The sequence below is a fragment of the Sorex fumeus genome, unplaced genomic scaffold (genome assembly GCF_029834395.1).
Source record: "Sorex fumeus unplaced genomic scaffold, SorFum_2.1 ptg000037l, whole genome shotgun sequence".
In the NCBI taxonomy this organism is placed as follows: Eukaryota; Metazoa; Chordata; class Mammalia; order Eulipotyphla; family Soricidae; genus Sorex; species Sorex fumeus.
Genome location: NW_026606094.1, coordinates 7,599,487 through 7,616,915, shown reverse-complemented (window position 1 = coordinate 7,616,915; position 17,429 = coordinate 7,599,487). Strand labels below are relative to the sequence as shown.

Sequence of the window (17,429 nt, the reverse complement as noted above, 5' to 3'; positions counted from 1 at the left end):
TGTCAGATGCTTGCATATACAGGTACATGGGTAAATATGAATGCACTCATAATTACAGATTTGCATCTATTTCTTTGGGTAATCCTTATAAAATACGTTTTCAAATTAATATCATGCTAAAAAGACATTATATGTTTATAAATTCCACACTGATATTAACTTTCACTTTTCTTTATTTTCATTTGATTTCTTATAGCAATTTCTAATTCTTTAAATTTGAGGTCTGATTCTGAGTTAATATTTTGCAAGTGGCTGATTAATTTTTCCTAGCACGACATTTTGAAGAGGCCTTACTTTATCCAGTTTATATAACTATATCCATTAATAAGATTACATAATCATATATATTCTGGGGCAAATGTATTTGAGCTCTTAATTTCATTGCTTTGGTCTGAGTATCTCTAGCACAGAACCATGCAGTTTGGAATTCAATAGATTTGTAATATAATTTACTGAAGGGGGAAGGAACAGTCTCATATCATTTTTACACAAAATAGCTTATGTTATTCTGAAATCTTATTACCCTATGTAAAGTTTAACAGCTTTTGTCCCTTAAACATATCTTGGATCTATATTGAATCTCTATAATATCCATAATGCTATGTGTACCATGGCCATTAGCACAATAAAAATCTCTCTTATCAAGAACAAAGAATGAGTATCCATTTCTTTGAGTCCTTTTACTTGTTTTATTTGTGATATGATTTTATTTGCATAAATTCTTAATCTCTTTTGGAAAGCTGGTTTCAATATTCTTGATTTTTTTAGAGATGATGTGACATCATCCACCCAGATGTAACTCCTCCTCCCAGATCCCCCATCTTCCCATTGGTAGGAGTTACACTCACCAGCTGCCTCTGGTGACATGTAATCCCATCAACAGCCAGTAACCAAAGACTATAAGACCCAGCTACCGTACATCTTACTCTCCAGATCTTACTCTGGAGAAGCTGGCAGGCTACTTAAAGTATCCTGCCTGCATAGTAGAGTCTGGCAAACACCCCGTTATGTATTCAATATGCCAACACCCAGTAACAATGATGGGTCTTATTCTCCTGACCCTGAAAGACCCTCGAATGTGGCACTTTCTAAAATCTCAGGGCTAGGACAAATGAGATATTACTGATGCCTGCTTGAGGAAATCAATGAACAGCAGGATGACAGTGAAACAGTGATAGAGTGATGTGACAGGAATTGTTTGATTTGTTTTTTCTCTCTTCTACTTTTTTATTTGCAAACCCAAATGCCATGGATTTATCTGCCTTTTTTTCCCTCTGCAACTAGTGGAGAGTTTGTGATTTCTAGGATTTTTAAAAACTTTTTTTTATTAGTTTTCTAAGGATAGAAAAAGAGTTATAATCAAAGAAATCATTGTAAGAAACATCCTTGATTTGTGTGTCAAATGCACTCAGATTAAAGAAGTACAAAACATTGCATCCATTAAATCTAGATGTCTCCCTTCATTTGGAGTCAGAAAGGGACTCATAATGTGGCTACCATAATATGTATTTAAAAAATCTAAAATTCACATTATACTTTCCATCCTTCTCAAACCCCCATTTTGTGTCCTTGTACCACTTACTATTCAATATTCAAGACATCACACATATAGCTTCTTTCATAACATTCAAATCTTCTTCTGTCACTCTTATTTGTATCTCGCCCGCACAGCAAAACCTGGCAAGCTACCCGTGATGTATTCAATATGCCAAACACAGTAACAAGTCTCACAATGGAGACGTTACTGGGCCCACTCGAGCAAATCAATGAACAACGGGAGGACAGTGACGGTGACAGTGAAAGTGGAAGCTTAAGCACTGTCTTGAATATAGACATAGATGTCTTATTTGTATTAAAGATCATTCTGTGCTTATACACTGTGTTGTGATTTTTCACTTTCAGAGTCTGTTTTTATAGATGCAGGAAACTCACTAATATCAAGAAGCATCTAATTATGTTTGAATAATTTTTGATCATAACAGGCTAGCGGAAAATAAAGAAGCAGTAAATTCTTTTCAAATCATTTGAATAGATACTTAGGAAATAAAAAGCGATCTTTTATAAACATGGTTTTCAAATTTGATAATTGAATACTGAAAGACATTAGGATATATAAGAATTAGTAATACTACTATTTTGCAATAAGTATGTACCCTAAATAAGGAACAGTCGAAATGAGGGTCACATTGTGTATGTTTTGTAGATCTCAATGTCATGGCAGAGTTTCTTTTAGTGGTAAGACTGTGTGCGGATCCCAAGCCTTCAAGAGATTGATGTCAAATGTCACCTACACAAATATTTGATACTGACTTATAGAGCTCAAGAACCCACCTGCTCTCACTCTGACCGGTTCAATGTCCTCATGTGAACTGATGTGCTATGTCCGTCGTGCTGTTACCAATGGAGTTGATATGGTTTTTAATCTGAGGCCAAGGAATTGGTTTGTAATTTCCTTTACCCGATGGAAAGAAGTTGAATAACATTTGTAAGATGGGACAATACATGTGCCTGTTTCATGGAGATCTTACTAGGATTAAATCAGTTGAGTGACTGAGAGGAAAATGATTTTTGGAAATGAAGGATAAAACAAGCACATGACTATTAACTTTCCTACTTAGTTAGGATGAGGTACTTGAAAAAGCTTTTTTCCTCTGTGTCATGTCACGTATGTTTCTATCATGACCCAAAAGATCTTGGTATTGAGGACTCCATGCATCTCCCACTTTTTCTTACAGTGTTTGGAGAAAGGCATCCTACAAGTCTGCATTTCATTTCATGGTCTGAATATAAATATCATAGAATATTGAATCAGTAAGAGATAAAATACTCCTAGTAATAAATCCTCTCCATCATATTATAAGTTTCATCTTAAATTTCGTTACAGATTTTGTCTCTTGAGTTAAACGACTTCTTATTCTAAGATTAGTTTTTGAGACATATATTGTGAATAAATATCAGTTGATGTATTTGTCTGCTCCTGATCAAAATAGGATATGTAAATTAAACGTCATGATGACATCTTGAATTATTTGAACTAAATACATAAAAAATTATGAAAGACCAAATATTTTGAAATGTTTCAACCATTGTGAAAAAATATTTAAGCACCCTAATGGCCAAATTGTTAGGATAGCACAATATTTGTGGAGCATAATTTACTGCATAATTCAAACAAATTAAAAATTTGAGATCCATTTGGAGGAAAATTTCAGTTAGTTGAATAATAAAAATTAAAACTAAAGAAAAAATTACACTACCTAAGTACACTAAGATTCAAATATTAAAACTTCCTTCTGAAAATAAACCAAAGGTTTTTAATTTCATTTGTATATTGTCCAGATCTGTCTAATAAAGTTGCGTTATAAAGAGAAATTTCCTTAAAATAATTTAGAACTGGTTTTATTCTAGCTTTGATCATGTGATAAATATTAAATTGCTTTTTGATATTTTTTTATTTGAAAATTCTGAGTAATTTTCTTAAACCCACAGTCCTGCTTTGATGGAATTGTCACAATTTTTTATTTTTTGTATTCTTTTTGGGTCACACCCGGCGATGCTCAGGGGTTACTCCTGGCTCTGCGCTCAGGAATTACCCTGGCAGTGCTCAGGGGAACATATGGGATGCTGGGAATCGAACCTGGGTTATTTGCGTGCAAGGCAAATGCTATTGTTCCAGCCCCAAAAGATAAGATATCAATAGGTGTTCAGAACAGGGATTTGAACCTCTATTTTATTTAGTCATGGTGAGCAAACATCCAGTTGGGTCTCCAGGAGTCCAAAACATCAGTTACCATTTCCTTAATGTCCTTGAAGAATGATATATTGGACAATCAACACATTTAGTGTTATATAAAATATATATATACTGAGTTAGAGAAACCAATCTTTTTTGTAAAGTTAAAAATACATTATCAATAACATAGTTTACTTTCTCATGCTCTCCTTGTCCTAGGACTCCTGAATCTCTCCTTCACGTGCTTGGCTTCTTATACCCTGCTTTAGCTGAAGAATAGAAAGACCATTCTACCTTACTTTAAAACAAATATAAAAAAAAATTTGCGTGTTTATGTAAGATTTTTTTTTCTAATCCAATTGATGGTGACTTTTTATTTTAGCCAGGTGAAACAGACGTACGGGAGGTTTTCAACAACAGTAAGTGGACCTAGAACTCATATATATATATATATATATATATATATATATATATATATACACACACACACTAGAATACTTCACCACTGTAAGAAAGTTTAAATACATTCAATTCTTTGCAACACAGAGAAAATAAAATAATCAAGTTTAATGCAATTAACAGAAAGATAAAGTTAAATTCAGAATTGTCTCATTTATTTGTGATATATGGAATACATGAATTAAATGGTGTACTGTTTGAAAAGATGGGGGGAGTTGCGTACATCACTTTAGTCCCAGAATATACACAGAAGGGCAGAGATGTGAAGAAAGCATGAGAAAAAAGAAAAGATAAACTGTAAACTATGGGTAGCATGGGTCAAGAGGATTAGAGTACATTGTGTTTTAAAGGACTGGTGTAGGTAAATGTCCAAGCCACAGCGTCAACAAAAATTAAAAACAAAGTTCAAAATTATGTAAACCAATTTACAAAGCTGCTTTTCAAGATGGCAAGCTGCGAATATGTAGTTGCTGGGTGGGGTCTGAGAACCCAAGAGAGGGAAGCAGACACTGGTGATGCAATTGGTACTGGCACATAGTATGTCTTAAATCCAACTATGAATAACATTGCAAATCCTGACGCAGTAATAAAATGACAAACATAATAATGTGTAGATAGCAAAAAGAAAAGAACTATGTGAGTTTGTGCATGAGGTGGAAGAATTGTGAGAAGAGGCAATGAAAAGTGAAAGGGGCAGGTTTCAAGGGGATTCAGGAGCATCAGTGGCATAAAGGAATGAGCTATCTAAATACTTGAATCAATCACATTGATTGATTCAATCACAGAGTCAACAGTTTTGTAATTTTGTAACTTTTGTAAAGACCAGAACTTTAACAACCAAGTTTAAAAAGGTCATTGTCACTTTGCTACCTGCAGCTGAAGGGTGGGGAGGACGCTTACAATCTTTGGTGGATGCTTGACACTAGTGGTGAGATTGATGTGAGAACATTGTATGTCTAAAGATCATCTATGAATATCTTTGTAAATTATAGTATTTTAATTAAATAAAATTTGAAAATACAGCTTAGGTATAAGAATAAAAATCTATCATCTCTCCTAAATTATGAAAATATATGAATTACTTCAATGTATAAAACTTTTTATTGATTAAGGTGTTTTATAATTGTCAATTTTAAAATGTAACTGTAACTTATAGATTATTAAAAGCAAGTTAAGCAAGCACAGTTTGATAAAATATTATCTTTGATCAAATCTTGTCATTATGAAGATAAAACCTAATAGACCCACACTACAGAAAACATTGGACTAATTTAAATTACTTAAATTTGTGAATACATCTATCAAATTTGAAGGCAGGGAATGGACTTAGTTTCATTGGTTGAGCAATGGGGTCATGGATTGATGGATTAAAGTTGGAAACATTATTTTAAGTAACATGGTAAGTCATACTGTCTAAATAAAAAATTGTTTCTAAATTCTGAAATCGATGTATGACACCTTCTTCATATCATAGCATACATAATTACATATATCAACAGTTGATTTTCCCAATTCTGTGAGATTGCTTTCAGTGCTTTTGCCTTCTCTTAGTAGTAAGTTGGTGAGTCTCTGTGGCACTTCCATTTTGTCATCACTGTCCTTGTTCTTAGCTGACCATCAACCTGGAATTCAGTTCCTGTTTCTCTTGTCTCAGATGATTATAAAAGGGCACTCTTGATTACCACTGTTCTTGGTGAGGCAACAGATGAACTGCCCGTACTTTTCATCCACCAGCTTAAATGTGCTCAGGTTTTTATTAACTCGTACTTGGGTAAGAAAATCTACAAATATTTGGCATACTTCAAACATTGAAGAAAACTTCATAGAGTAAACTTTTTCTCTTTTAATTTAGCATCTCTCATACATTTTAACACTTACATACTAACGGTATTGTTTGTTTTATAAAAGATAATAATTATTAATGATGGTTTATATCTTGTAGATATGTTCAATATGCTACTACTCAGAGTAACTCAATTTGAGCTTCATACTGTGATATTTATTTTTTCTGATTTTTGTAAGAATTTTTCTCTTCTCCTGTGAACAGAATTCTCTATTATCAAAGTTACATTTATTTACCATGTAATGTAAAAATACCAAATTTTAAAGTATTTCTTTCCTCTATTTGTTCTGAAACTCATTTGTTTCTCTCACCGATGATGTCAGTTACCAATCAAAGACAGAAAATTGTATTTAAGTATCTTTGATAAAGAAAGGTTTTTTCAATTTGAAAGAAAACAATTTAAATATTTAGTTTTGATGGTTTTCTTCTTCATGAAATCATTCACTAAGATGAAAGGGACAAGCCAATGAAAGATTCAAGTAGTCCGATCTGCTGATAAAGGTATGACACTTGAAGACATGTTCATGGAGATTTGCCATCAATGTGTCCGGTATGAGAATATATGACATTTCGGAGGCACAGTTCCATCACTGATCTGATTCCCTTGCAGCAGAATTTTATATTGTTTCATATCTATCTGAATGTTTCTTTAATAGATCATACAGCTGTTAATTTAAAAAAATCTCTAGAAAATACTTTATCCTAGTAGGACTATGGACTATTCAACAATCTTGGTTATCCATCTCTCAGTTTTTTCATTCCTGGTATTTACTATGTTCCAGGCATGAAGGAAAAGTGAATTTTAGTTCACCCTCTTACATACTCTGAGTTAAGTTAATGAGCACATAGAGAAATAGAGTTATATTTAGTTGAATTCATAATCTTTAGTAAGTTTCGATGCACAAAGGAACCTGTTTGTTTAGTTTTGGGGTCATACCCAGTGTTTTTCAATTTATACTCCTGACTTTGCACTCTGGAATCATTTCTGCTGCTCTCAGTGTTGCTGATAGTCATTTGAGAAAGGACCCTCGGTTTGCCACATGCAACGCAAAAGGATATTATCATATGTGGTCTTCCTTAGGGTTCATAAAGTAGACTTTTAAAAAAAATTAACCTAAAAGTGTGTACTAGGAGCACATATAAACATATATGTCTAAATGTACATATATATATATGACAAATTATAGGTATATAATTCAAAAGACCATAAGAGGCTGAAGCGTCTAGGGAAATTAAAATGAACAAAAATCACCAGAAAATTTATGAGGAAAGATAATGGAAGAGATGCTTTGTTTGTGCAAGGCATTTTGGTTTCAAAATTCAGCCCGATTGTATGTTGCTCTCCATCTTTTTCATAGAATATCTTCTATCACAACATAGGCAGAAATGGGGGTCTTAATCATTCTCAATATGTAAGGATCACAAATTCAGAACACGTTTATATGCATTTTTCAGTTTTTCAAACTTATATTGCTTAACTGAAATGTCACAGCAGATATGAGATATTGTCATTTTATTGTCCAAATACTATAGTAACTTAACATCCCCAATAAATAAATTGTAGAAATAATTAAATAGTTTGAGGAACTTGATTTTGATCTTATATAGAGGAAGCCGAGAGCAATCTACTGCTATTAAGAAAAATTAGTGACTCTTGTAGTTTTAGTTATTTGTGGAGTCATCATAATATACAAATATTTTTTGATTACTTAACATGTTATAAAGACATTTAATAATCATTCTAGGCACTTAGTTAGTAATATCTTCTCTTTGGATATAAATCCAACTGTATAAAGACAAATGCTCATATAGGAAATAAATTGATTTATTTCAGAGTTACAGTACATGCTGTGTATATATGAACAAAAGAAAATCTTTTTAATCTTAAATATTTCATCAAAGTCATGATTCTTGATCTTCTGAGTATGATAAAATTTACAATTTATAATACAGTTAATAGGCTTAATATGTATTTTTTCCAGATATGTTTGAGAAATTTGCAAACCATCGCTAAAATATAAGAAAAGAAGAAATATAATAAATTGAACCACAGTTATCATCATCCTTTTCTGTTACTATCTCAAATCAAATTTGAAAATATCAAATATTTGATCACAGAATACGTAACATTTTTCTATTATTATTTTTTATGATGAAAGTACTAGAGGTCAAATGTATCGTCCTTTGCAGCTTTGTTGGGTTCAGCGGATCATTTCTGGCAATGGTCACCTTCCTTATGTTTCCAGTTTACTTGACAATGAATTATTCTGCAAGGCCGATTATTCCAAACACTACTTACATTCTTGCATGGAATGTTCCAACAGAAAACTGTCCTAAAGAATACAATGTGACAATAAATCTGAGCATCTACTCATTTATAGGATATCCTACTAAAAATACCACTGGTCAAAATGTTACATTGTTTTATGTGGATAGACTTGGTCTCTATCCTCACATAAATCTGAGTACTAAAGAAGATGTGAATGGAGGTATTCCCCAGTGTGGAAATCTGACAGCACACTTGCAAAAAGCCAGAAATGACATTGATTATTATATAAAAAACGGTTCTGTAGGCTTGGCTGTTATTGACTGGGAAGATTGGAGACCCACTTGGGCTAGAAATTGGGGTTCAAAAACTATTTACCAGAACAAATCTATTGAGTTGGTTAAACAAAGAAATTCAAGTCTTGATATAAAAAAAGTTAATGCTACAGCAAAAAGCGAATTTGAAGAGAAAGCAAAGGAATTCATGCTAGAGACTTTAAAACTCGGAAAATCATTAAGACCAAAGAACTATTGGGGTTTTTACCTTTTCCCTGATTGTTACAATCATCAGTATAGGGAAATTGAATATAATGGAAGTTGCTTTGTCATAGAGAAATCAAGAAATGATCGACTCTACTGGTTGTGGAATGAAAGCACTGCTCTTTACCCATCCATTTACTTGAATAAAAATTTAAGTTCAAATCCACGGGCGGCACTCTTTGCCAGAAATAGGGTCCAGGAAGCTTTTCGGGTATCTGCAAATCTTGGTGTTGAAAATGCGCTTCCGGTTTTTGTGTATGTCCGTCCGGATTTTACAGATGCTCCTGGAGAATTTCTTTCTGAGGTATGAAAATCAATGCAAACCACGGGTCATGACATTGTATTCAGTGGAATTAAACATTATTTTTGAAGGGAATGAAACTTACATTTTAGTACACTTGAGGTAGAACCAATTTACCATATAATGATAGAAGTGTAAAATAAAACTATGTTTGACTTTTAATTCAATCGTATATAGCTTCCAATGAGAATGAGGTATAGTTGATACTCAGAAATTTATTCTAGCCTTGACTTTTCTTTTTATAAGTTGTCTTCCCTTTCTGCCTCCCTCCCTCCCTTCCTCTCTTTCTCCCATCCTCCCTCCCTCCCTCCCTCCCTCCCTTCCTTCCTTCCTTCCTTCCTTCCTTCCTTCCTTCCTTCCTTCCTTCCTTCCTTCCTTCCTTCCTTCTTGCCTGCCTGCCTGCCTTCCTCCTTCCTTCCTTCCTTCTTTCCTTCTTTCCTTCCTTCCTATTCTCCTTCCTTCCCTCCTTCATTCTTACATAGTTTTTGTCCCTTTTTCCAATTATCTTGCCACAGACAGCCTAAACATGCTCAGAGTACCATATGAGGTACAGAAATCTAAGGTATGCCAGAACTTGCCAACAAAGTGCCTTACTTATTCACTGTGCGATCATTTCTGTATCTTCTTTTTTTGACATAGATCAATGAACATTATGAAAATACTTTTTGTTTTATGAAGACAGAATCTTTTAAAAGATAATATCAAGTTAGACGAAAACATTAAATTACATTTGTAGACTCTGCTGCTTAACTTTAGTTTACTATTCTATGTGTAAAGTTTTAGTTTTGTTCCAATAGGTTTAACACTTTTCTATCACTTTGACAGTTTGATCTTGTGAATACTATTGGTGAGAGTATTGCTCTAGGTGCCTCTGGAATTATAGTATGGGGAAGCCTCAATTTCAGCAAAAGTGAGGTAAGTCTAATTGTAGGCAATGGGCAAAACTATTCTCAATTTTAATGTCTTTGTTGATTCTGAGGAATAAAAATGGTGCGATGATCCTCACACATCAGAGGTGCTCAATATGTTTTATGGAATCCAATAATGTAGCATTTGTTTATTTCTATTAGACGCAGGATGTATTTTCTTTCTTTCTAGTCTGGAAGTAAATAATACAATTCTGAACTTTAATCTGGAAGTGGCATAATGTGGATTTGATTCCTACTGAGAAGCAAAATCACTTCTACTGTCACAAAGTTATTTCCATTTTATTGAGTAATTTTTAAATGAAATCCTCTGTTCCTACTCTTCTATTTCTAATCTTCTGTTTCTACTCTTGATAGACACTAGTTGACATGCACTTGTTAGTTTGTGATACAGTACTATATTATTCTTACCTGAGCATGCATATACATAGACTTTGAACAAAATTCCTTTACTGTAATTTATTGTAAAGTTCATAAAACAATGTTTTTGGGTAAAATTGGGTTTAGTGGTTTTTTTATACAACTTTTAGGCTAAAATTACTTTGTTTTTTAAAATGCATTAGAAAATTCAAGAGTGATAGATCTGGTTTTTAATTGCCCCTTCTTGTCACACACAGGGTACTCAGTATGTGTTAAGGGATCACTCCCAGGGGCTTAAATGTATATATGTGTATCAGGAATTGAAGAGTCATCAGCATGTAAGACAAGCATATTATAGACAATACTACCTCTCTAGCCCAAGAGTAATAGAATACTTTAACATAAAGAAAACATAATGTTGGGGATAAAGATGTAATAAAGCAGGTAGAGCATTTGCCTTGTACATGGCTAACCCTGGTTTGAAACCTGGCATCCCATATGGCTCCCCCAGCAATGCAGAACTAATTCCTACATTCAGAGTCAGGAGTATCCCCTGAGCATTGCCAGGTCACCCAAAAATTTTAAAAATGCAAAAGGACAAAAATATAATATAAAATTAAAATATTGTTGTTCATAAGTGTCTTTGAAACATAAAAAAGTGTCTTTAAAATACTTTATTTTAATTGGGCCTGAATTAATGATAAAAGGGTAATTATTTTTTGAAATCAATGAAAATGTTCAGAACATTCTTAAGGTTCAAGATTATAAATTCAATTTTCCAATGTATTAAACTTATTTGAAACTTTAAACTCAATGCAAAAATAGTGTCGTCATAGGGAACACATATTTTTGGGAGGTGAACTTTTCCTTTATTGATAGAAGTAGACATGATGGTGAAATATGTGTCATGGAGAAAGTGTTATGGTATCAAGAGCCAGGATCTTGTTTCAGGAAATATAAAGAACAGAATTGATCATGTAAGATGTAAAGAACTTTTGGTTCTTTTGTGCTCATAAATAAATTAGTCAAAATTTCAATTTTTTAATGGTATAAATATTAGGTAAGTTTCAATGTGAAACTTTGTTTCTGTCTGTTTTGTGTTTACTCTTAACTATGCTGAGAGGTTCCTTCTCACTCTGTTCTCAAGATTCTTTTTAGATGATACTTGAAGACTATTGGTCTTGAGGGATTGAGGCAGGATTGGCTGTATTTAAGGGAGCTTCTCGAATTCTATACTACCTCTTGGATCCTCATTTTGCAACTTGAAAAAGATAATTTCAGTACTTTCAACTATTTTGCATACTTATATTTCTCAGATGTCACACTGTTCAACAGTGCCTAAAGAAGTAACGGAAATAAATAATTGAAAGAAAGAGATCCTGTTAAACACTTTGCAGAATCTTTTACAAATCATAAAATGAATTAAAATATAAAACTACTTAGAAATAGTTTAAAGCATCACTCATGTTTCCTGAAACATACGACCTCCATTTTCAAGAGACTTTATTTCAACGATTAATCACTATGAATTCTCCGTGTTGAGTTTTTGCTTTAACAAGTCTTGATCATTTTTTAGTTTAGGCAATCACGATCACGATCAAGATCATCCTGTTGTTCGTTGATTGTCTCGAACAGGCACCAGTAACGTCTCCTTCTTCCGAGCCCTGAGATTGTAAAAGAGCCATTTGAATGCTCTTTCAGAATTAGGAGGATGAGACCCATCATTGTTACTCATATTTTGTATATTGAATACAACACGGGAAATTTGCCAGACTCTGCCGTGTGGGCAGGATACTTTTTGTAGCCTGTCAGATTCTCCAAAGGAAAGATAATAAGATGTTGCATGGCTAAACAGAAAAAGTATTTTCTCCCTTGCTGAATTTCATTTGTTGGTGCTCTTTTTGTTGTTCTTTTTTTTTTTGACTTTTTAAAAAAATTTATTAGTGAAACACCATGAGGTACAGTTGTAGATTTACAAATTTTTTTTTATAGACTAATAAATTTTTGTGCTTGGGTTTCAGTTATACAATGATCAAGTACCCATCCCTCCACCAGTGCCCATCCTCCCCCACCACGGGTCCTAGCATCCCTCCTACCCCCCATCCTCCCCCCCACCCCCCCGTCCCACCCTGCCGCTGTGGCAGGGCATTCCTCCCTGTTCTCTCTCTCTTCTTTTGGGTACTGTGTTTTGCCAGAGAGGCGTTGAGTGGCAGTCATGTTTGGTCTATAGACCACTTTTAGCATGTCTCTCCCACCCTGGGAGGGTCTTCACAACACCCTTTATTTGGTGCTCTCTTCTCTATCTGAGCTTCCTTCTCACCTAGCACATGTGGCTGGCCTTCAAGTCATGGAGCTAAATTCCTGGTACTAATCTGAGCCCTTCCTGGGTGTTAGTCTCCCGTTTTGTTGCTTTATGTTCCCCAGATGAATGCAATCTTTCTGTGTCTATCCCGCTCTTTCTGACTCATTTCGCTTAACATGATACTTTCCATGTAGTACCACTTGTATGTAAATTTCATAACTTCATCTTTTCTAACAGCTACATAGTACTCCATTGTGTAAATGTACCAAAGCTTCTTTAACCAGTCATCTGTTCTCGGGCACTCAGGTTTTTTCCAGATTTTGGCTATTGTAAAGAATGCTGCAATGAACAAACAATTGCAGATGTCACTTCAACTATACATTTTTGCCTCTCTGGGATATATTCCCAGGAGTGCTATAGCTGGGTCAAATGGGAGATCTTGTTGTTCTTTTTTAAAAGAATTTATTCATTTATTTTGTTTTGGGTATCACACCCAGTGATACTCAAGAGTTACTCCTGGCTCAAAATTCAGGAATTATACCAAACAGTGTTGAGGGGACCATATGGGATGCTGGATATTGAACTGATCACCTACCTGTAAGGCGAATGCCCACCCTGTTTTACTATTGCTCAGGCCCTCTTTTTGTTGTTATTGTTTAGAAAACGCTTCGCACAGTGAATCCACTCCTATATATGTTACCTTGTCCTTTGATACTCCCAACTTTTTATTTACAGAATTCATGCAACAATCTAACCAATTACCTAAATGATGTCCTAAATCCTTACTTACTGAATGTTACGCGTGAGGCCGAAAGGTGTAGCCAAGTGCTCTGTAAAGGGCAAGGAATATGTAAAAGGAAAGATTGGAACTCAACTGACTATCTTCATCTGAAAGAAGAAACATTTAGGATTGGAAATGGGGACATTAAAGAGTCCAAAGTGAATGAGAATATTGCAAAGCTATATGTGAATGAATTTGCCGAAAAATTTGAGTGCCGCTGTTATTCCAATATGGATTGTAATCAGACAATTTCTTAGCTAAGCATTAATTACCTTAATGTATGTAATGCTAATGTTTGCATGTCATCCTCTCTAGACCCACTTGACTAAGATCCTATTCTTATTGGAAAAAACGTCAAGTTCTGACTTTTTAGCAATATCATATTTTCTATACTATCTGCAATGTTGACTTCTTTTTTCTGAAAAAGTGCCTTTTGGGTTCTTTAGAGTGACTATTCATTGGAAGTCATCTTCAACAGCCTCTAAGAAGGGCTTCAGAATGTTAACCAGTAAAACACTACCAATGACTTATTCGCTGAATATAATATAAATGAAATCATGTGTGAATGAATGAATTTTAAATAAAATGATTTATGATAAATGAGTTTTGATAATTTATGATTAATTTATAATAAATAAATTTATGATAAATGAAATCATTAATTCCAATAATTATGTTTCCAACATTAATTATTTTTGAGGAGGCAAAACTAGAGGTGGTCAGGGTTTTCTCCAGGCTCTGTGATCAGATATCATTCCTGTGTGCGCTTGAGGAGCCATTGGTGGTACTGGGGATCTGAACCCAAGTTGGCTACCTTCAAGTCAAGTGCTTAACCTATGTAATAACTCACTGGACCCATTCTGCTAGTTCATTTTACTATCTGTATCAGGTTCTGATATTATTTACATTTTTACATATAACTTTAGCAAAGCAATCTTTAAGAAAACTAAGAATATTTAACTACGCTTTGCTAGTTCAGATAAAAATAGTTATTATTGAATTTATCATTTCTTCGTGAATATAAACTAACCTGTTCCAAACTATAGTTTTATTTAAAAAAGAAACAAAACCAGTTCAATTAAAAAAATGCCTCTTTGTGACATTAGTGGAGGGAAGGGGATACTAGTGAAGGGATTAGTGTTTGAACATTGTATATCTAAAACCCAATCAGGCCTTATTGCTTGCTCTGGGTTTAGTCCTACTGCTCAAAAATGTTGTCAATTGTGCACCAATCCACTGATTACAAGACAAGTGTGTTTTAACTGACTTAACTCTCCTGTTACTCTCTGTTTTATTTGTAACACTCCTAAAACTAAGTAAAATTCATATTTCTAGAAAGATATTCTCCTACTAAATTCTAAATCTCACAAACATATGTCTCTCTCTGTGTGTATATATATATATACACACATATATATAGACTTTTTAACATAAAGCATTCTTCTATCCATCCCACATTATACTGTGCAATAGTTTGTTTATAAATTTATAGTGACATAAGTTAGTGCCACTATCTTATCTGATCTTGTCACCAAATAGTCTACTGAACATCAGAGGTTGTACAATTATCTTCACTGGAATGTACTAAATATACTTCTCTTAAATGTATCTGGGCTGGAGTGATAGCACAGCAGGTAGGGCATTTGCCTTGCATGCAGCCAACCAGGGTTTGATTCTTCTGTCCTTCTAGGAGGAGGGGAGTCTGGCAAGCTACCAAGAATATCCCGCCCATAAGACAGAACCTGGCAAGCTCCCCTTGGCATATTTGATATGCAAAAAACAGTAAAAATAAGTCTCACCTTGGAGATGTTAATGGTACCCACTTCAAGAAATCAATGAACAATAGGAGGACATTGCTAACAGTGTTAACTGTATCTACAAAATGAGGGTGGATCTGTTTTTGGTAGTTGTGTGATCATTTAGTTAATGTTTCTATGTTAGTTATACTTCATAGAGTCCCTATGTATTCACCGGGAGGGCATCCCTGTGCCTGGTACCAATGAACCCAGAGCTCTCAGTTACAAAGTTCTGTATACCGGGGTTTTCTGGGGCTTCACTTGTGGGTGAGGCTCTGATTGAGCATGTGGAGAGCAGCTGTGAGCAGAGAAGTTGTTGGGTTTGGGGGTTTTCGACGGCTGATGCTGTGTCATTTGAGGGGGAAGGGGCTCACCCCCCCCCCTTTTTGACGCATCCAGAATGAAAGCCTGGCGTTGTCAGCAGTTCTGAGTCTTTATAGGTGAGATTGTGGTCAGAGTTATTTTTTTTCAATATGGTTGACCTGTTTGCCCAATACCATTTGTCGAAGTCTTTCCTTTATCCACATAGTGTGCCTATATTCTTTCAAAAGACTCCATCATCAGATATTTTACAGAATAAAAGTCTTTGTACTCAATTCTACTGCATTGTCCTCAGTTTATCTTTAGCACTGAATCATGAACTTTTGATTACAATCACTTTGTAGTATTATTCAAAGTTGGGGAATAAATAGATTCATTTCTTCTTTTACCTAAAATGGCTTCATCTACTCTGGAGTCTTACTGCTCTATATAAATTTTAACAGCATTTGGCCTACGTCTCTTGAAAATGGTCACGGATATTTTTATAGAACTACATTGAATATTTATAATGCTATGGATTGGATGGCCTTTTGGACAGTAAAAATGCTTCTGATATAGAACAGAGTATATGTCTCCATTTCTTGTGTCTTCTTAATTTTTTTAACTTGATATGGTTTTTTTTATATGAGTCTTTTTCTCTTTTGTTTAGCTGATTTCGTGGTGCTTCATTTTTTGAGATACACTGCGAATGGAATTTTTTTTATTTTTTCACTATTATATGTCATAATTCATATAGAAAAATTCCATTAATTTATAGTTTCTGGATTTTTATCCTGCCCCTATTGTAAAAAATTGTATATATATATATATATACTATATATATATACAGTATATATATATATACTACAAAACTGCCCTTTTTCTGAGTTTGAAAAAGTCACAAGTCATAATCTTCATTAATCAATATAATTCAAAGAACATAATTCAAAGCTAATTTTATGATTAAAAAGCAATCTTTTACAATTTTTAATTAATCACTGTGACTTGCAATGTTAATCATGATTGGGTTTCAGATATACAGTTTTCCAAGATCAATGCCTTTAATAGTATCACCTTCCCACCACTAATGTCACCAACAGCCATTTTTTTTTGGTTTGGCATGTTTTTTTTTAAATAAATCTGTAGTTTGGGACAGGTCAGTTATTAATCACTAAGAAATGTAAAATTCAATAATAAATATTTTTATCAGATCTAGCAAACTTTAGTTAAATATTACTAGTTTTCTTAAAATTTGCTTTGCTAAAGTTAAATATAAAAACGTAAATAATATCAGAACCCGAAACATAGTAAATTGAATGAGCACAATGGGTTCAGTTTGTTAGCACAAAGGTTAAGCACTTCCCTTGCGTGCAACCCACTTGAGTCCAAATTCCCAGTACCACCTAAGGCTCCCCAAGCACTCAGAGGAATGACCTCTGATCACAGAGCGAGGATAAACCCTGACCACTTCTATGTGTACCCCCCGAAAAACAATTAGCATTGAACAAGCAGTAGAATATATGATTTATTTTTATTTTTTTCAGGGATTAAGTGGTTGAATGTGTTTTACTATTTAACACTCTGAACCCCTTCTGGAGGCTGTTGGAGATGTCTTCCACTGAATATTCACTCTAAGGAAACCAAAGATGCCTTTTCAGAAAAAATAAGTTAACATTGAAGATAGAATGGAAATTGAGATATTGCTAAAATGTCAGGACTTGACATTTTTCCATAAGAATAGTATCTTAGTCAAATGAGTCTTTAGAGAGTGATATGCAAATATTCGCATTAAATACATTATAAACACAGTAACAATTGTCTCA

General features: G+C 34.0%; 1 protein-coding gene across 1 annotated transcript; it reads left to right on the top strand.

Moving 5' to 3' along the window:
• The first annotated feature begins 8,256 nt into the window (after positions 1 to 8,256).
• On the top strand, positions 8,257 to 13,767 carry LOC130027626 (hyaluronidase PH-20-like). The gene is made up of 3 exons (XM_056118476.1): positions 8,257 to 9,144; positions 9,967 to 10,056; positions 13,465 to 13,767. Exons 1-3 carry the CDS (start codon positions 8,257 to 8,259, stop codon positions 13,765 to 13,767), a joined length of 1,281 nt encoding a protein of 426 aa, XP_055974451.1.
• Positions 13,768 to 17,429: the final 3,662 nt, after the last annotated feature.